General features: G+C 51.1%; 3 protein-coding genes across 3 annotated transcripts in view; 2 read left to right on the top strand and 1 right to left on the bottom strand.

Annotated features, from left to right (window-relative positions):
• Positions 1–670: 670 nt before the first annotated feature.
• Positions 671–2,370, bottom strand: ECD (ecdysoneless cell cycle regulator). Its single transcript, XM_058841336.1, has 3 exons — positions 2,307–2,370; positions 2,012–2,229; positions 671–1,522 (listed from the first exon to the last, which is right to left on the bottom strand). Exons 2-3 carry the CDS (start codon positions 2,075–2,077, stop codon positions 1,292–1,294), a joined length of 297 nt encoding a protein of 98 aa, XP_058697319.1. The 5' UTR covers positions 2,078–2,229; positions 2,307–2,370; the 3' UTR covers positions 671–1,291.
• A 4,905-nt stretch (positions 2,371–7,275) lies between these two features.
• Positions 7,276–8,051, top strand: LOC131580655 (killer cell lectin-like receptor subfamily B member 1B allele A). Its single transcript, XM_058842078.1, has 3 exons — positions 7,276–7,380; positions 7,633–7,748; positions 7,828–8,051. The coding sequence occupies exons 1-3, from the start codon at positions 7,300–7,302 to the stop codon at positions 7,949–7,951; spliced, it is 321 nt and encodes a 106-aa protein (XP_058698061.1). The 5' UTR covers positions 7,276–7,299; the 3' UTR covers positions 7,952–8,051.
• Positions 8,052–12,696: 4,645 nt separating this feature from the next.
• The window catches only part of SGPL1 (sphingosine-1-phosphate lyase 1), a 30,134-nt gene continuing 23,334 nt past the window's right edge, over positions 12,697–19,496 (top strand). The window contains exon 1 of the mRNA XM_058841409.1: positions 12,697–12,819. Within this exon, the coding sequence (XP_058697392.1) occupies positions 12,817–12,819 (3 nt within the window). The 5' untranslated portion in view covers positions 12,697–12,816. The remainder of the gene's footprint in view (positions 12,820–19,496) is intronic.

The raw sequence follows: 19,496 nt of genomic DNA, 5'->3' as shown, positions 1-19,496 counted from the left end.
TGGTCAAACATAAACCCTTTCCAAGGTTCAAGTACCTGTTTTCCACCTCTAACTGCTCATTGTCTGTATTCAAAACCTCCCATTAATGTCATTTTTCCAGCACAGGTTTGTCTGAGTCTGCAGCTCACCTCACCTCTCAGCAGTCCAAACTCCTTGAACTCTAGCAGAACCTTCTGTACACCTCCCAGCTCTTGCTGTCCATCTCTAATCCTTGTCCAACCTGCCAGTACTCTTCCTGAACTGTTGACAAATATCAATTGACAATATCAATGGAGGACAACTGATTAATTGCTGCATTAAAAAAAAAAAAAAAGAAAGAAAACTTAGTAAGATTTGGACCCAGCAGGATTGCATTGCTCATGTGTGTAAATCAAGAATTTCTATGTATTTTACTTCAAATTTGTCTTGTTGAAACAAAAGTTGTCGTATCTATAATAGATTTTTCATTCCACATGAAAGCAGCATGATGCATGCCTCCTAGCCCCATTTTCACTGAAAAAACCCCAAAACTGTCCAGCCTGGGCTCCCATACAGCTACTGCTGGCATGATACCAACACTCAGCAATAGTGGAATTCAGAAAATGACCAATTATGAAAATGCTTTCACTCCAAGAACTGGTACTTCACTCAGGAAGTTATATATATCCTCAAAAAAAAAAAACCCCAATAATCAAGTTGTATTTCTGTTTTTATTGAAATAAATTTTAAAAATACTTCTGGGCAATATTTACATATTTGATCCAATTACTCTTCAAATCCTCCTGCTTAATAAGGAACAGGCTCCTAGAGTAATTGTCAGAGGTTGTTACAATGCAGCATGGTGCTTTTGGGAAGGATTAAATGTCTGCCCAACATTTAACCAGCGTTCCCAAATCCATGAGACTCTTCCTGTAACGTGGTACTTCCCCACCTCCCCCTGAAGGCAGCAGCATTTTCAGAACAAGAACTGCTTCCCAGATACTGAAACCACTTAGCAGTGAGTAAAAGGACATTTTAGAAATGTGACAAACTGGATCAAACTGATTGGAAAAATGGAAGAGAGGTTTTTTAATAAAAGTTTCATTTGAGTCACATCATTTTTCAGTTTTCTGAAAATGTGTTAGCACTGGGAAAATCTCATTTCCATCCAAGACAGGGTCCAAACAGAAGGCTTTTGCAGGTAAATTCACTTTGCTGAAGTGACACAGAATGAACAGAATGCTGGAAATTAAAACCTTTGGCCTCCTCTTCCACATCCTGCTCATCCACCTGTGCTTCATTTCCCCACCAGCCACGTCTTGTCCAAAGTCTCTCACTGCTCTGCTCGGCTGCTCGAGCCAGCGAGATCTGTGTTCTCAGGTAAATTCACCCCCATGCTCTGTAAAATGTTCGAGGTGGGTCCTGCCAGGCCAGCCTGGGCACTGTAGGACTCAAGCAGGTTTGCCACCAGGTTCATGTCCACATCCACAGGTGCCAGCTCAGCATCCTCAGCTCCAGAACCAGGGCCAGCACTCTCAGATGTGGCTGCTTCAGCAGAACTTGCCTGCAGCGAGTCCAAAGAGAAAGGTTTATCAAATTGCATGAGCAGATTTAAGGAGGAAAAAAAGACAAGCCACAAGAGAAAAGAAACAACAATTCTGCAGCCAACAAAGTCCAGCATGTTCCAGAGTCTTGACAGACAGGAATTCAGCCACCAAGTGCTCATGCCAGCTAAAAATCACCACTGCCCATGACTCAGATTAAGTTCCAAGGGAAGGACAGAAAGTGTTGCTGAGTCCTGGCTCAGCTTCCTACGGGAGCTGCAGCTGCTTGCCTTACTGCTAAAAACAGGGCACTGAAACCAAGTCTTGGGAAAGATGTGCAAATTCAAAGTAAGTAAGCTTTAGTTTGAAAAAAACCTCATTATGGTGCAACTACAGCCCACTTTGCTTGCACCTGGGAAGGTTTTGATCACATCACTCAGAACAGCCACTTTCAGCACATTTCCTGTTTGGAAGTTACTGCTACAAATCAGAGCTCAAGGCATACTCACCCCTCTCTTTTTGGTGAAACTTTTCCCAACGTTGGTCTGTGCCAGCTCACGGTCCATCTCATTCATGTACGACCTGAGACTGCCCAGGAGCTCCTCAGGAGACACCTTCTGCTCCTGCCTTTGGTTTCCAGCATCCAGGTCTTCATCATCCCCATCTGAGAAATCAAACTCCTCCTCTTCATCCAGATCATCAGAATCCAGCTCCTCCGAGTCTGCCCCTGGGTGTTATTTTGTGTCAGTACCACAGCAAAGAAATCAGTGCCGGGATTTATTTCAAATAAAGAAGCAATCTCACCTAAAATTCTGTCCAGTGCTTTCGTAAAAGAATCCACGTCAAAGGTAACATGGGATTCATCAGATGCCCTGAAATACAAAAATATTTTTAAATAAATAAAACTTTTATGCTTGCATAAGCCTGACACAGGCACAAGCTGTATTGATTTCTCTCAAGACAGGATTGAAGTTGGGACATTTGAACTTAGAAGTCCTCAGAAGTTTGAGGTCTGTATGGATGAGACATGAAACAGTGAGTGGAAGAATTCTTGGCATTAAAGAGAAAGATTTTGAAGACCACAAAATCAAACTGAGTGACAGAGAGCAGCTCAGCTTGCAGCTCTTTAACCTGCACCAGTGTCAGAGTGGCACCAAGCTGATTTAAAGCAAGTCCATATTCACTGCTATGGGTTTGCTTCAGGCCCCTGCTCAGCAGAACACCTTCAAACCCTGGTTCTCTGCATCACAGAATCAACCACAGGGCTGCAGCAGAGTGCAACATTCTACAGCTTCAAACTGATGCCATTCTAGTCACTGAGAATCCTTTGGCCAGTAAGTGGAAGAAGAAAAAGGCTCACACTAAATTGAGAGACCCAATCCAGTATTTAGTCTTAATGAAGGCTGGATTTGCTCTCTCTTCACAGCTGTCAACATTCCCCCTCTCCCCTCACAAAGAATCATCTGTAACAGGAATAATTCCCCCCACCCAGCTCACCATCCTCTGCAGGAAGACAAGCTGCTTCTCTCTCAAATTCCTTCAAATCAATGGATGTTGTCTGTAGCAGTGTCAGGATTTCATCACCTGGGCTCACTTCAGCAGAGCTAGAAGAAAAAAAATCAGTTTACTGAAATGGATTCAATTGGATCACATGCTCTGCATTCAGGTTTTCACGTGAATTCTCCATTTTTCCTTCTGTGCAAACACATCCAAAAGGGAAATGAATCTGGGGGAAGTACCAGAGACCTACACAGAGAATTGGCTAAAACAGGACACAGTCCCTGCAATTCACAGCTGATGGCCCCAAAGCCCATTTGTCATGGCTCTTTTTCTTTATTTTGCCTTGGTAAATACTAAGATTGCCAGATCCCAAAGAGCACAGACTGGAAACTCAAAAACTAACAGTCAGGATACTGTGAGCTGGCAAAGCCTCAGGTATTTTTGTAGTGATTTATTTTTTGGCTTTGATCTTTCAGAGAAATCTACAACCAGCTCCTTGAGTAAAGGAGACAGGTTACTCTGTATTTATTATTCACTGGGGCTGCTTTTCAATTAAACTTCTCTACACTTTCCACAGTCAACCAAGCAAATAATGCTTTTCAGTCACCTCTCAACCCACTTGGAAGAGCTCAGCATTTCACAAAACCGAGATGAAGAGTTACTCGAGCAAGAATTTCTCCTGGTGGAGTGTTCCAGAGGAATTGGTACTCGTATGTCCTGGCCACAGCACCCATGTCAAATGTGTGATGGAGAAAAGGGCTCAGGTTTTTTATAACAAGGATTTTAAAGGTCAGTTAAAGGATTTGTAGACAGAGTATAGGATACTCATGAATTTCAAGTAGCTCTTACCTTTCTGGCAGGGCAACAGATTGCTGGAAGTGATCTTCTGCCATATGCAACAGCTCCATGTACTTCGCAGATCCTTCCATTTCTCCCTGTTTAATGCAAGTCACAGGCATGAATCCAAACAATTCTCCCTTCCTTTTAATGTTTAGGCAAACCACACACAATAAATGCTATCTCCACACCACCAAGCACTGATGGAGAAATACAAGGCAGGAAGTGAGTGAGGCATCACCTCGGCAGACCCTCCCCTGCTCAGCGATTCAGATACAACTTCTAAGGGTAAGAAGAGAGTGGGAAACTCTGAGTAGGCTGGCCATGAGCAGGAAGAAGAAAGATTTTACTCTGTCTAGGTAAAAAAAATTCCAGTGCCTCACACTGCCCTTTGCTAAGGTCACAGGAAGGATGGCAGAGTGAAACCACAGTTTAGGATAAACCAGAGCTGGCCCTAGGGTCACAGGAGGGGTAGGAGGGACAGCCAGGGATACAGGTGTGGTGACAGCCAGAGACACAGGGCTGGGGACAGCCAGGGACACAGGGCTGGGGACAGGCTGCAGCAGGAGACCTGCACGGGCTTGGGGGCAGCTGGGGCTGTTCTTTCCAGCCACTGATGGGGCCGAGCAGAGCACGAGGCCTCATCCAGAAATGGGGAAACAGCCACACACCTGCCAGCTCTGTCCTGGGGAGGTGACACTGTCCCCTCCCTAGAGGCCCTGCACTCACCCAGCAATCTTCTGAGGATTCTTTTGTGGACATTGCCAGCTGCTGATGTGCCCTGGGAACCCAGGGGCTCCCTCACACTCCCATCGTTACTGCAGAATCCATTCTCCGCATCTTCACTCACTGCACGCTCCCAAGTGGCATCCTCCGGCGTAGGACAAGCGGCTTCTTGCGCCCCAGGCAAGTGTGGAACCCCGGCTGCTGGCCCCTCCTGGAGGTGCAGCAGCTCCTTCACAATCCCATGAATGGAGCAGAATTCACTCTCCTCCAGCTCGCAGCCGGCATCTCTCTGCCTGGAACATGCAGCACCTCGATCCCGAGCCTTCACGGGTGCCAAAATCGCCCTTCGGAGATCGGCCTCGGCAACAGCTTTACACCCACGGGGAGCGGAAAGGGACATGATGAGAGGTCACTGCCGCTCCCGGACCTGCGGGACACCGAGGCTCAAGAGGACGCTGCCAGCTCAGTCCCGCGCCGTCTCCACTCCCCGGACGCTGCTGCAGCACCTGCGGAGACAAGCGCAGCCTCCAGGAGTTCTCCGCTCCCCTCGCTGCCCCTCAGGCCAGCCCTGCTCAGGGCTGTTTGTCTGTCCGCCCTCGGTGTCTGTCCGCCCTCGGAACGCAGACGGGTAAACACAGCTCAAACCAGCAGCTCAGCCTCATGTTCCGCGTCCTTTTCCCGTTTTTAGTGGATTAAACCAAGGGTAAACTCCCTTTCGTCACCATTTCAAAGCCTCAAATCGAGGGAGAAAATGGATGGAGAGGTTCCCTCTCGGTTTAGACCCTTAAATTATGAAGAAGAATGCTCTCCCCTCAATTTAATCCCGAATAAAAAGTGAACCAAGAGGGATTTTTCCTCAATTTTGCCTTCTAAAATGAGGGGAAATGCAGTTTCCTCCTCAATTTCTCTCAAGAAAGACCACTATGGGGGTTTTTGGACATCTTTTTCATCTGTGGGGGTCATTTCAAAGAGAGGATCCCCCTCGATGGAGCTCTTAAAATGGCACATGAAGAGGTGCCCCTCAAGGGAAGAAGACCAGGGACAGCGGTGTTTTCCCTCAGTTTGAACCTTACGATGATAAAAATGGGGCGGTTTCCCTCAATTCAACCCCACCAAACGGCTCTATAAAGGTTTCCTCCTTCCACTTAAACCCGAAAATCATGGAAAACGGTGATTCCCGGTCAACTGAAACACCCAAAATCATGAAGAAGCTGTGTTTTCCTTCAACTGAGACCCTTCAAATCGTAGGAGAAGGGGGATCCTGGGCAATTCAAAACCAGACAATTATGGAAAAGGCGTTGTTTCCATCAGTTTGAACACCCGTGTCGGCGCTCTGTGCATTTCAATCCCTATGGATAAATTGAGTCCAAACCGGCAGTGACTTCCACGGTAGCCCAGGGTGATGAGGGCTACACTCCAATCTCTTAGAAATCAGGACCAACACCTTGGTCTTGTATTCTGACAATTTTCCGGGGCTAAGGAGGGTTTTTTCTCTCGCTGTAGCTGGTGCTGCCGCTCCTTGTCCTTTCCCCCGTGGGGAGCAGCCCCGTATGCCGGGTTTCCTTCCCATGCAGACAAACCCCCGCTGCCCCCAGCCCCTCCCCGGGGTGTCAGGGCGAGTGTCCCCAGCGGCTGTCGGGCTGTGGCGGGGGCAGGAAGCTCCGGTGTCGCTGCCAGCTCGCACGACAGCGGGCCAGCACCAGCGGGCAGAGATGCTTTGGCTTCCTGTCCCCTCCCCCGTGTCTCCAGCCCAGTGTCACCATCCCCGTGTCCCCAGCCTGTGCCACCCCGGCTCTGCCGTCACATGGAGGACGAGGACGGCTACGTGGTCTTAGACCGACGGGGCAAGCGGGGGTCTGTGGGGAGCTCCCTACCCCGGCGGGGTGCAGGTACTGGAGGGTTGTGTCCGCTGAGGTCCCCAGGAGTCGCAAAGAGCTGCCCAGCGTGGGGAAACTGAGGCACGGCTCGAGGGAGGCGGGTTTGGGGGGGGCTTTTCTTGACGCTGTGGCTGTCTGCTGTCCCATCTCCCCCGAGCCGTGACCCCAAAAGATGGAGCAGAAGGGGTTTTTGGGGTCACCCAACTCCTCGTGCTCCTGTGCAGGGTGGTCTCACCGAGTTGCTTCACCTCGGGACTTCCTGCCTTGGGCTCTGGGGGGTCGGGGAGGCGACAGGTGCTCCTGAGCCCGCTCTTTCTTTCCATACCCCTTCTCCAGCAGCAGAATCTGGATTTCAAGGATCCCAGAGGGTCCCCGCAGCATCCCCCCGCTGTCCCCGCCGCCTCCTCGGGGCCCTGACGGCCGCCCTGGCGCTGGCCCTCGTGCTCTGCCGTGAGTTTGCGGGGTGGCAGAGGGTTCCGGGCACCTCTTCCCAGCCCCGATTTCCCTGACCGGGCTCGGCCTCCCCCTCTCCCAGTCTCCTGGTGGGTGCCACAGCGGTGGCAGCCCGAGGGGACCGCAGGTTACGGGAACGCCTCACTGGAAGCTGCCCGTCTGGGCTGGGATGGCATCCTCAGGGAGCTGCGGAGGATCCTGTGTCCGCCCCGAGGTAACGCAGCCCCCGGGGGGCTCCCTAAAGCCTCCCCCCAATAAAGGGAGACCGGAGATTCCCTCCGGTCCCGCGGCGGTGCCTCAGAGCGCCGGGATCCGTCCGTGTGTCCGCAGAGAGCGAGGGATGCCGGCTCTGCGCAGTGGGCTGGAGGCTGATCGGGACCAAGTGCTACTGGATTTCCGACGGGATGAACCCTTGGAACAAGAGCCGGGAGGACTGCGGGAATCGGGGGTCCGCGCTGCTGGTTCCGTGGGATCAGGACGAGCTGGTGAAGGAAATGATGGCGCTGGGGATGTGGGATGGACCTGGGGCTGTAGCCGGGGTGCTGGTGGTGCCGGAGGGGCTGGAAGGGGGAAGGGATTCCCAAAATCCTGGGTCCAGCCCTCCCCGCTGTGTCCAAGTCTCCCGGGTGCCTGTGGCAGAATTCGGGGGACACGGGTGGGGCTCAGTCCCGGGATGAGGACAGAGCCTGTTTTGGGGTGACCAAACCAGCGCCATCACTTCTCCTTTCCCGGTCCAGGAATTCCTAAATGAAAGCCTGCAGAAACCCACCCGGAACTTCTGGATCGGCCTCTCGGTGCCTGTGGCCGGGACGGGCTGGACATGGGAGAACGGCTCCTACCTCGACCAGGACCGGTGTGCGCCGGGGGGAGCGCTGGGAGGGCACCCCACTGTCCCCGAGGGGGTGACACGGGCTCCTTCCTGCCACCCGCAGGTTCCAGCTGGACCTCGAGAAGCGACCTGGAGCCTGTGGAACGCTCAAGGGGAATGGGATCTACCCTCAGAACTGCCACACGAGGCTGCAGTGGATCTGCCAGAAAGAATCTGCCGAGATCTGAGCCTCCACTGCACCCCGAAACCAGTATTAATGCAGGAAAAAAACCCAGTTCCCGCGGGGATGGGCAGAGCCGCAGCCGGTGAAAGTCTCCCCGAGGCGGGCGATGTAGGGGGGAAATCGACCTAAAAAAAACCCGAATAAAACCTAAAAATAACTTGGGGAATTGCACTTTTGGGAAGAGGGAGGGAGAAATGTGGCGTTTTAAGGGGTGTTTTGGTGCCGGGATGATCCGAGCTTCAGCCGGAGAGGGGAAACTTGAGACTGATGGTCCAGAGTGTCCCAGCCCATGTCCCCTGTGCTCCCCGCCGTGTCCCTCCCGTGTCCCCACCGTGTCCCCCCCGTGTCGGGGCCAGTCTAAGGGAGCCCAAAGCCAGCCACAGCCGCCGGTCCTGGCAGCTTTTGTCTGGGAGGAATCCTCGGATATTCGCAATTTTAGGAGGCGAAATCCCACCTTCGGCACCCGCAGCCTCCGAGCCCGTGCTGGCCTGTGCGGAGGACCAAGGCAGCTCAAGGACAATGAAACAGCGATTAATTAGCTTAATAAACGGCTCCTAATTAGCGGGTAGGAGAAGTGAGGCCCCAGGGCTTCCCGCTGAGGTGGTGCCGCTCCGCGCACAGGGCTGGGAAAGCCGGGCCGGGAGCTCTGCAAAACGATGCGTCCATTTTTAGATAAATCTGGCATTTCACGGATCGATTCCCGACGTTTTATGCCTCTTGCAGCGGCAATTTATTGATTCGCATCTCTCAGAGACCAGGACGAACATTCTGATCTTTTATTTTTACCTTTTTAGGGGGTTGAGGGTGGGTTTTTTTCTCTCGCTGTAGCTCGTGTGGCGCTCCTTGTCCTTTTCCCCGTGGGGAGCAGCCCCGTATGCCGGGTTTCCTTCCCCTGGAGACAAATCCCCGCTGCCCCCAGCCCCTCCCCGGGGTGTCAGGGCGAGTGTCCCCAGCGGCTGTCGGGCTGTGGCGGGGGCAGGAAGCTCCGGTGTCGCTGCCAGCTCGCACGACAGCGGGCCAGCACCAGCGGGCAGAGATGCTTTGGCTTCCTGTCCCTAGCCAGTGTCACCATCCCCGTGTGCCCAGCCCAGTGTCACCACGCCCGTGTCCCCAGCCTGTGGCTGGGGGTCCCAGAGGTCACTGGGCGGATGGGGGAGCGTGGCTGCGGACCCCGCGGACAGGAAAGCGGGAGTACATTCCTAGGAGGTGTATCGGCACCTCCACAGGAGCTGCGGCAGGTCGGGAAGGTCAGAAGCGCACACGGCAGCGGCTGCTCCCCGGATGGAATGCGGGCGCTTGGCACGGAACCCATCCCAGGGTGATTCCCACCCACACGAGGGGGAAGGAACGAGGTCGCTGGAGGTTTTGCCCCTGATAAATCAGGGGAGAGAAGGGAAGGTGTGCTGCAGCCGATCCGGTGGCTGAGGCAGAATTCCTCTCCTTGGATGGACTCGGTTCATTAAACCCTACTATTATTATTATTATTATTATTATTATTATTATTATTATTATTATTATTATTATTATTATTATTATTATTATTATCATCATCATCATCATCATCATCATCATCATCATCATCATCATCATTAACACTCCATCTCAAAGTCACCTCCCTCCATCCCAAAGTCACCCCCTCCAGAGCACGGCTCCCCTCCCTGGGCACTCCCAGGGGGTCCCAGGGGGTCCTGGGGTGGTCTCTGGGAGGGTTACATGGGGGGGTCCTGGGTGTGGGTCCTGGAAGGTCCCCATGGGACCCTCTCTAGGACCCTTCCAGGAAATTCCAGGACCACACAGGACCCCCCTTGGACCTCTCAGGACCTCTGACACCTCTGGGACACCCATGGTACTGCTCCCCTAGACCCCTCTGGGACATCCTGGGATGCCTTAGGACCTCTTAGGACCTTCCAGGACACTCCCAGGAAGCCCAGGAACGTTGGAGGACTGCACCCAGAAGAGGACAGCTCTGGCTGGCCTTGGCTGCCTCAGGCTGCCCCGAAGGCATTTTGAGTGATGCTCTTCTCACCCTCTGGAAAAGAGCCATCCTTCACAGACAGGCACCCCTGGCTGAAAGTGGGAGGAGAAACAGGGGTTTGTTCCATTCAGAAAGTAGCTATAATTTCCCCTTCCATTTCTTTGTGGGAAGACACAAAGGAAAGAATCTTTCCTTTCTTTCAAACTCAGCTGCTTTCAGACCCGACTTTTGCATCAGGACATGAACCCATTGGTCCCGCTGGATTGGTGTCTGTGACAGCTTTTCTCTCACAAATGTGTGACCTGTGATACCAATGCACAGGGTAATGCCAGCCCCCTCGCAGGATCTTGGAGCACTGCAAAACCATGAATCATTTGGATTTTTCTTTCTCCAGCTCCCGTCCAAGCAGTCCTTTAAAGGAGGTGTGAGAGCTCTGTTTTAGCATGGGCAATGTTGGCCAGGTGATGCTTGGCCTCTCCTGGGAAAGGCAATTCCTTTTTTCTGGGAGAGCAGTCACTTTGGCACAGTCTCAGCATTAATCCTGCCATCTGTGAGCAGAAGCCAAGCTACTCTGTTACTTTAAAAATTCATCTGAATAGTGGGAAAACCAGTTTCTGCCTGGGCTGTGTGATAGAGCAAAGAAAAATGGAAATGAGTTCAGGGCCAGCCCTCACTCATTTGCTCTTGTGCCACCATTGTCCCCTCACTTAAATGGCTCCTCTCCCTCCCTGGTGTGGCTTTTCCTCTCCACTTGGATATTCATAGCAAGATATTCCCTTCTACCTGTGCTTTTAGCCATATGAAACAATCCCAGCTCCTTGTTTCCTGGCATTGCGTGAAGGTGTGCGTGAAAATTAGCAAAGCTCGCAGTGATGCATCCCAAGATACTCTTTTCACAGGGCTGAAGGAGCAAACAAGATTTCCTCTCACCCCCTCGAGAGCAAGATGTTGCTTAGAATACATAAATGTGGGTCTTAAGGCTGTTTTTCCAAAGAGCAACGTTTTTCTTGAGGGCTGGGGTCACTGGGGTTTGCAGAGGTTTTTAGAGTGGGAGAACACAGCTCCTTTGGGGCTCTCTGAGTGGATGCTTTCTGTCTTGGCAAGCATGTGGGAAGAAGACCTACTTTGTGAGACCGGTGTTGGGTTACTAACAGACCTGTTTGTTAGTTTTTCTGCTAAAAAGAGCATCTGATGTCTAGGCACGGTTCCGAGGGCGGTTTGCTCGAGATAAAAGTGCTGTCTGCTGGCTTACGCCAGGTGTCATCTTCTGTGAGGAGACAGCTCGGATGGCACGGTGACAGCAGACAAACAGTCACCGCCTGTAACGCAGCAAACTACAAGTGCCAGGAGCTGATGCTGGTGTATCTGCTTCAAAAGAGTGTAGAGACAAAAGCGAGGGAGGTTAAGAGCAAAATTTTAAAGTGCCAGTCCAGAATCCATCTAAAAGACTGCAGAGATTTGTAAATTCCAAAGACAGGATGTGTTCTGTACAAGGCTGGTCCCAAGCTATATTCTGCTTACTGTATTTATTTCATGAGGCCAAAATTAATGCCAGGGGACACAGAGAGCTTTAATAAAACTCTCCTGAACACCTGGGCACTTTGGCTATCGGCACTCTTCCCATGGTTAAGTTTTATGCAATAGCGCCACGAGACAGCAACCCTTAAATCCTTCTCCTGCCAATAAACTGGTTTTGGGGTCCTTGTGGTGTAAATAGTTGTCAGCCACGGGTGTGGGCAGTGAGAGTGATGAGAGGTCCCACCTGATCCACCCAGGATAGAGTAGATTTTAATCCATGGATTAGCAGAAAGAACAGACTGGATAATGCTATAATGGTCAGTAGTTCCTGCCTTATATTTCGCACAGAGCAAAAACTCTCCTCAAACGGCATCACAGAGTGATTTGGGTTAGAATGGACCTTAAGGATTGTCTTGTACCCACTGCCTGCCGTGGGCAGGGACACCTTCCACTATCCCAGGCTGCTCCAAGTCCCATCCAACCCGGCCTTGGACACTTGCAGGGATCCAGGGACAGCCAAAGCTGCTCTGGGCACCCTGTGCCAGGGCCTGCCCACCCTCCCAGGGAACAATTCCTTCCCAATATCCCATCTATCCCTGTCCTCTGGCAGTTTGAAACCATTTCCCCTTGTCCCAAGTTCCTCTCAGATTGCCTGGAGCCCGTTTAGGCACTGGCAGGAGCTCTAAGGCCTCATCTCCCCAGGATCTTCTCCAAGTGGATACTCTGTGCTCTCCCAAGCTGGATCCAAAGCAGAGGGGCTCCAGCCCCAGATAATTAATAACCAGGGCGGGATTACAAACCCTTTGCTGTTGCTGTTTGTTTGTTTGTGCGGTTTTGGTCGGGTTTTTGTTGGGTTTTTTTTTGTATTTTAACAAAAACACCTCACTCTTCAAGGTTTTACCGCCTCCTTCCCGCTGAGGGCGCTGCTCTCCCGCCGCCGCCATCACCCTGAGGGGGCGTGGCCTCACTCCTCCGCCTCTAGGGGGCGCTGCTCTCCCGCCACCGCCCCGCCCTGAGGGGGCGTGGCCTCACTCCTCCGCCTCTAGGGGGCGCTGTTCTCCCGCCGCCTCCCCGCCCTGAGGGGGCGTGGCCTCACTCCTCCGCCTCTAGGGGGCGCTGCTCTCCCGCCGCCTCCCCGCCCTGAGGGGGCGTGGCCTCACCTCCGCCTCTAGGGGGCGCTGCTCTCCCGCCGCCTCCCCGCCCTGAGGGGGCGTGGCCTCCCCGCCCCCGGGGGCGGGGCCGGCGGGGAGCGGCAGCCTCGGGGCGGGGCGCGGCCGCGCCGGGACCCCGCGGGGAGCGGGAGGAGGAGGAGGAGGAGGAGGAGGGAAAAAAAAGAAGGGAGGAAAGGAACGAAAGAGCTGGCGGCGGCAGGAGCGATGGTGAGCGGGGTGTGCGAGGCCGGTATGCGGTGGAGAGAGAGGTGACCCGGCGCGGCCTGTGAGGCAGCGAGGCCCGGGCCTCGTCCGGCGGGTGCGGGCTGGGGGTCCCGCACGGGCCTCAGGGGATGCTGGCCGAGCTCAGGGGATGTGAGGGTGGGTGCTCAGGCCCTCTCTTCGGCCCCCACTCGAGGCCCATACCCTTCTCCTGAACGTGAATGCGTCCTCTTATTGATACACTGCTTTCTTTATTCCCCACAATTACCTAGTTTCGGGGCAGAGAGGATTAGAAACGGGGTTTTCGCCTGTCTCTGGTTATTTTTGCTTGGGTGGGGCGGAATGATGTTTTCCTCAGGATTTTGGGGAAGGTGCTCATCTGGCTAAGCGAAATCGTGTTTGCTGATTGATTGTTATTTTTTAGAGACACTGTTTGCTAACTGGCTATTATTTTTTAGCTAGACGCAAACTTCAAGATTGCTTGGAATATAGCTGTCCCTAGCCCACGTTGGCACGGCATGAATCTTGCAATTCCTCAAACCTGGAAGGGGTACTAGGTTTTTAGTTGTTTAATTGTTGTTTTTTTTTTTCCCCTATCAACAAGGGAAATTGAAATCACAGCTGCTGAGTGATAAATGAAACAGCATTATCTTTGTCCCACTCCTTTGTCCCGCTTGGTTACTGCATTCCCAAGCACCCAAGTGCTGCCGCTTCTTCCTGCTTTGGCGTGGAGCTATGGGTAGCCTGGGACAGCACCAAGAGCCTGCACAGCTTGTGTTGGGGCTGCTTTCAGCTGCCAAAATTTGGCACTGGGTGAATAACTTTGCTTGTTGTGCAGGGGGCGGTCTAGACTGGCCTGGGGTTGCTGGGGCCATGCTGTGTGGTCAGGCTGTTCTCACCTCAGTCCCTTCTGTGCCAAAGCTTCGCGGAGAAAATTGCTGCTTATTGCAGCTGAAAGACCTGCTCAGGTCTGCTCTTTTATTCGCTAGATTAGACGGTAGCTATTGCACAGGATTCCTGGCTTCTGGAAAGCTTAGGAGGTTGGCTTTGTGCTCAGGGAATGAGGCTTCCTCTGGAGAAACAGTGATACACAGCATTTTTCCTAAACTGTGGTTTCACTCTGCCATCCTTCCTGTGACCTTAGCAAAGGGCAGTGCGAGGCACTGGAAATTTTTTTACTTAGAGTAAAATCTTTCTTTTTCTTGCTCATGGCCAGCCTACTCAGAGTTTCCCACCCTCTTCTTACCCTTAGAAGTTGTGTCTGAATCGCTGAGCAGGGGAGGGTCTGCTGAGGTGACACTTCACTCACTTCCTGCCTTGTATTTCTCCATCAGTGCTTGGTGGTGTGGAGATAAACCTAATCACAGCATTTATTGTGTGTGGTTTGCCTGGTGTGGCAGGAATCACGGCTGTGACTCCAGTGCTCAAAGGGAGTCTGCAGAGCCCTTTTCTGAGTAAGGATTTTGGGGTCCTGCTTGTCTCTTTTTCCAAATACACAACTTTGCACGATAAAAAGATGTCTCCATCTGATCTTCTCCTGCACCAGCTGCTCCCACCACAGAGCTGCTGGGAAGGACTTGGGGGTGCTGGTGGGTGACAGCTGGCCCTGGCCTGGGCTGAGCCCCCAGCATGGGCAGCAGGCGAGGGGAGGATTCTGCCCCTGCTCAGGTGAGACCCCACCTGCAGAGCTGGCCCAGCACAGGAGGGACCTGGAGCTGCTGGAGAGAGTCCAGAGGAGGCAACAGGATGATTAAAGGGATGGAGCATCTCTGCTATGAGGAAAGGCTGGGAGAGATGGGATTGTTCAGCCTGGAGAAGAGAGGCTTTGGGGTGACCCAGTTGTGGCCTCCCGTATTTGAAGGAGCTGACAAGATTGGTGGAGGGACGCTATTTACAAGAGACAAGGGGGAATGGCTCCACACTGACAGAATGTTAGGTTTAGATTAGACATTAAGAGATAATCTCTGCCTGTGAGGGTGGTGAGACCCTAGCCAGAGAAGCTGTGTCTGTCCCATCCCTGGAAGTGTCCCAGGCCAGGCTGGAGGGGCTTGGAGCCACCTGCTCTCTTGGAAGATATCCCTGCCCATGGCAGGAGGATGGGATGAGATGATCTTCAAGGTCTCTTCCAAACCAAATGAGTCTGTGATTCTACAATTCTGTTGCTTCTATTCTTTGCATCCCAGGCAGTGAAAGGCATTCCCTTTCAAGTACTAGCAGGCCTGCTCTACGCTTTAGTCCTGCCCTTAGAGCATGATCTGAGATTTAGGATTCTACCAACTGATGTAGCAGCAGGTGTTCTGGTCTATTTGCTGTGGTGATTGTGATACAGTTTTTCTCTATTAGGAAATAGTTGTATTTCCTAGAAATTTGCATGTGAAAGTCACCCAGAATTCTTTGTGTTCTGAGTGTTTCCTTTGCCTCTCCTTGCTCATCAAGATTTATCCGTGCCGTATCGGGAAGAGCATGTGATTAGGTACTGCAGGGGTCCAAGGGTTCTGCGTGTTGGTGTTGATAAGATAATTTTTGAGGATTCTGCCCTATGGTTGGACTTGCCCAAGAGCAGGGCCCTTAATGTATAATAGCAGCATTCAGTTTGTGCTGATACTGGGGGCTTTGTCCGAGGCTTGCATAAGCCTGCTGGGAAGCTGTGCCAGGGCTCCGTGCTGCCTTTGTTCATGGATGCCTGCTCCCAGAACAATTGCCATGCTGGGATCTGCTTCCAGACAGCTCCTGCCAAGACTTCATGTCTTAATGCTGTGGGTACCTTTTGGTGGCACCCAGGTGCTCACAAAATATTTAAAAAAAAATACCCATTTTATTCTCTGGAAGGCATGCAGGGATCTGAGGTTGAGAGGAGGCCAAGTGGAGGAATGAAATATGTCCAGATGAGCCCCAGCATGCAGGGAATTGGGCACTTATTTTACCCTAATTATCTTGGGTGTCAGCACAGGACATTTCCTTGCACGTTCTTGGAGCTGGTGACCTACAGGGATCCGTGATGAGCTCATGTGCAGCATCCATTGGGTGGATCCTGTCTCATGTGAGGTCTTTGCTGCTTGGAGCGTGCCTAGATGTTTGCAGAAACTTTTATAAATCGGTTTGCCTAAGTGAGCAAAGTGAACACGACACCTTGTGTGTATTTTGGGTTAAATGAAACTTGAACTTGAATTTTGGAGCCCTTTGGGCTTCTGTAAAATCGTACCTTTTTTGAGCCTCCAATCGGTCTTTTCCCATTTTGTTTCGGTAGTTTTACGTTCCATCTCTGCAATGGAAGCTGGAATGCTGCTGTTCTTACTCTGACTTGCTGCCTTGTTTGTTTTTGTGCTGAAGCTATAATTAGCTGCTGTTTAGCCACTCCTCTTGATCTCTCAGGGCTGGTGGTACAGTATGTATACATCCATTTTGCAGACGCTATACGTGGCAACCTCCCTCCCCCCTCCCCCAACTGCTGTCATTCTGGAAAAAGAAAAATTTCAGTGTGGCAATGTGGAAATAAATGCAATGCAGACTGTATTGGGGAGCTGTGGTAAGATGAGTGTGGCCTGAATGTGTTTTTAATTTCACTTACTTCAGCTCTTAAATCCAAAAGTTCATGATTTTTGATTTCTGAGAGATCACGCATCCAGTGTTGCTCTGTCTGCCCACATCCTTTGGTCAGGCTGGGCAGCACGTGGTCCAAACCTCCAGCTGTAATTAGGAGCTGACTAACAAATATTCCCTGCCTGGTGCTTATGCAAAGATATTTGTCAGGCTGGGGTTGGCAGGGAGGGACGGAGGAGCAGAGGCATTACTGGGGTGCGAATCAAAACACCGCAGGCACAGGCAGCAGTGAGCACTCTGGGAGGAGGCTGGGGTGCTGTTGCTCAATCCCATTCCCGGCTCTCCGGTAGGAAGTCGGCAGGCTGGTGGCTGGGAGTCCGGGCTGCATACTCCGGTCAGATGCGCCTTTTGTGGCCACAGCACGTGCAGGCAACGAGGTGTCAGCCAAGGCAGGGCTAATTGAAGCCTTCCTTCTACTTAGGAACGGATTAAATAAGCGAGGCTGCCGTGTCCTTGCTGGCTCTGTGCGGTTTGTTTTCAGTCAGGAAGCTTCTCCTCGGAAAAACTCGTTGTGTTGGAGCAGAGGCCTTAATTACAGTGGCAGTACCGGTATTCCGCGTGCTCCCGTAATCGGAGCTGACCAAACTCGTGCTGTTGGAGCCATCTCCCTTGGCCCTGATTTACTGTGTGACAGCCACCTCCTGCCTCAGCTCTGGGGATGTGTGGAAGCTGGTGGCAGACACAGATGTTCAGGTTAGGGTGTGGGGAAGTGGCCAGAGGGTCCCTAGTTTGGGCATGTGTGGGTTCAGGTGAAAGCTGAGGATGTGGTATAAACTGACAGAGAGCAGGTTTAGATTGGATAGTAGGAAGGAATTCTTCCCTGAGAGAGTGGGGAGGCCCTGGTACACGGTGCCCAGAGAAGCTGTGGCTGCCCTGGATCCCTGCAAGTGTCCAAGGCCAGGCTGCATGGGGCTTGGAGCAGCCTGGGATAGTGGGAAGGTGTCCCTGCCCGTGGCAGGAATTTGGAACAAGCTGGGCTTTAAGGTCTCTTCCAGCCCAAGCCTTTCTGTGATTCTTTGATCTCAGCACTTCCTCCTGTCACAGTCAGCCTCATGGTATTGCATGACATAAACTTGCCTTTAAAAGCTACTTTTATTCTGTTGGCCCTGTTTTAAACCCACTTAAAACGTTCTTTTGGAGGAAAGAAGTTTCAGCTGTTAAAATCTTCCTGTTTTTCCGCAGGTAAACTCAGACGGTGTTTCCATTTCCACAGAAACAGAAGGCACTTGTAACAAAAGTCTGAGGTTCTCCAGTTTATTGCCTTTCTGTTTATCTCTCTTTTTTTTTTTTTCTTTTTTTTTTTTTTTCTTTCTTTTTTTTTTTTTCTTTTAAGCTTTTTTGTGTCCTAAACCTCGCAGAGGAAATGCTGTTCTGGCAAAAATACAAAATGTGCTCTCATTAGCTTTGGCATTCTTCCCCCCTCCCTTTTCTGTCATCTGGGACAGAAGAGCATTACTGCAGTTAATTTGTGCTCTTTTGTAGTGGCATAAGTGCTATCCCTGGAACCAGCTCAGCTAGCTAATGGCTTTTAGAAGTAAAGTACTAAGGATGTATTCCTAATCTGTGCAGCTAAAAATTCAATATGTAAACTGCTTAGGTAGCTGAGTGCATTAGTATCAGTACAAATGAGCACTGCAAGTCCTAATGATAGCAATTAGTATTTTATCTGATACCTGGGTCTGTCTTACTGCTTTGAGAATTAAAAACAAATCCTCCAGTGGAGGTTTTTTTTTCTCCCTGATCTTTAGTGTGCTCATAAATCACGTTTTTAAACTGCTTCTAAAATAATCCTGTGGTTTGTGAAGCTTTTATGGGGAAGGTTCTCTTACAGAAATAAAAACAGCTTATCTACTCTCTTCCAATGGGAAGGGAAACCTTTATTTTTTGATGCCTTCACAAATAAGCAGGCTATTGTCTTACATGAAATTCTGTCCTGCAGACAGTTTTAAAATCAGGTCAGCCTGTGATCTTTAGCCCAGCTGGGGAAGCAGGAGTTTTTCACTCTGAGCAGCACCTCCAGGGCTGCAGGGCAAGGGGTTCCGATGGCTGGGCTGCACAGAGGCTGTTTATTCCCCCTACCCCCTTCCTGTAAAATGAGGAGGTGGTATGGGACTGCAATCATAGGGAATCCCAGAGTGGTTTGGGTTGGAAGGGACCTTGAAGATGATCCAGTGCCACCCACCTTCTGCTCAGCCACGTTGCTCTGAGCCCTGTCCAACCTGGGCTTGAACACTTCCAGGGATGGGGCAGCCACAGCTTCTCTGGGCCTCACCAACCCACAGGGAAAGATTCCTTCCTGGCATCCCATCCAACCCTGCCCTCTGTCCGTGTGAAGCCACACTCCCTTGTCCTGTCACTCTGCTCATGTAAAAAGTCACTCTCTCTCTTTTTTATAAACTCCCTTTTAACCCAGCGTGTTCCTGGGTGTAATAAAAACATTCGAGTGCAACCTTCTCAATGCCCTCTGGTTTCTGTGGGATTAAGTGAATAATTCAGAAAATAAAGTTTGCAGGATACTTTCAGGGAAAGGAGCATTTGGGAAAAACTGAGTGCATGGTTAGCCAGGGAGCTGAGAAATTGTAACTCACTGCTAAATCCTCTTCTGTGCCAGCTTTCACTGTGTTTCTTAATCCCAGTCCTCCTAAATGGAGCAAACTCATCCTTCAAACTCATCAAAGTGTGAAATGAGTGAAGAAGGAAAGTGAGAAACGCAGAGAAAACTTTACCTGGTCAAACTGTAACACTTGTGGATTGATTTCAGATTGAGTTTTTTTAAGAAAGGGGAAGAAATTCTTCAATGTCTTAGATGGAACATAATGAAAATCTACTTTTATTTGTTCAAACCTTGGATATACCATTGAGTTCCCATATGTCAGTGCTCAGGGGTTTCAATGACAACGAAATGTGCAGTCATCTGGGACCTTCTGTCCAGAGCTTTCTCCAAGAGTGAGGCCAATCTCTTGCCAGATTTAGTTATTTTGACTTGGCCATTGACTGGAGTGACTTCTGTCAAGGAGGTCATGTTCCATTTTGATTCAGGGCTTACAGCATCCTCCATCTTCAGGGGAAAAAAAAATAGCACA

Source organism: Poecile atricapillus, chromosome 6 (assembly GCF_030490865.1).
Source record: "Poecile atricapillus isolate bPoeAtr1 chromosome 6, bPoeAtr1.hap1, whole genome shotgun sequence".
Classification (NCBI taxonomy): domain Eukaryota; kingdom Metazoa; phylum Chordata; class Aves; order Passeriformes; family Paridae; genus Poecile; species Poecile atricapillus.
The sequence above is the reverse complement of the archived record's forward strand: the minus strand, read 5'-3'. Positions and strand labels throughout refer to the sequence as shown.

Excerpts from the sequence above, each read along its gene's own strand:
- ECD (XM_058841336.1), bottom strand. The coding sequence starts at position 2,077 with ATGAATGAGATGGACCGTGAGCTGGCACAGACCAACGTTGGGAAAAGT. Across the intron at positions 1,523-2,011 it reads GTTTCACCAAAAAGAGAGGG|GCAAGTTCTGCTGAAGCAGC; the intron begins GTGAGTATGCCT and ends GACTCGCTGCAG.
- LOC131580655 (XM_058842078.1), top strand. The coding sequence starts at position 7,300 with ATGAACCCTTGGAACAAGAGCCGGGAGGACTGCGGGAATCGGGGGTCC. Across the intron at positions 7,381-7,632 it reads CGTGGGATCAGGACGAGCTG|GAATTCCTAAATGAAAGCCT; the intron begins GTGAAGGAAATG and ends TTCCCGGTCCAG. Across the intron at positions 7,749-7,827 it reads TCCTACCTCGACCAGGACCG|GTTCCAGCTGGACCTCGAGA; the intron begins GTGTGCGCCGGG and ends TGCCACCCGCAG.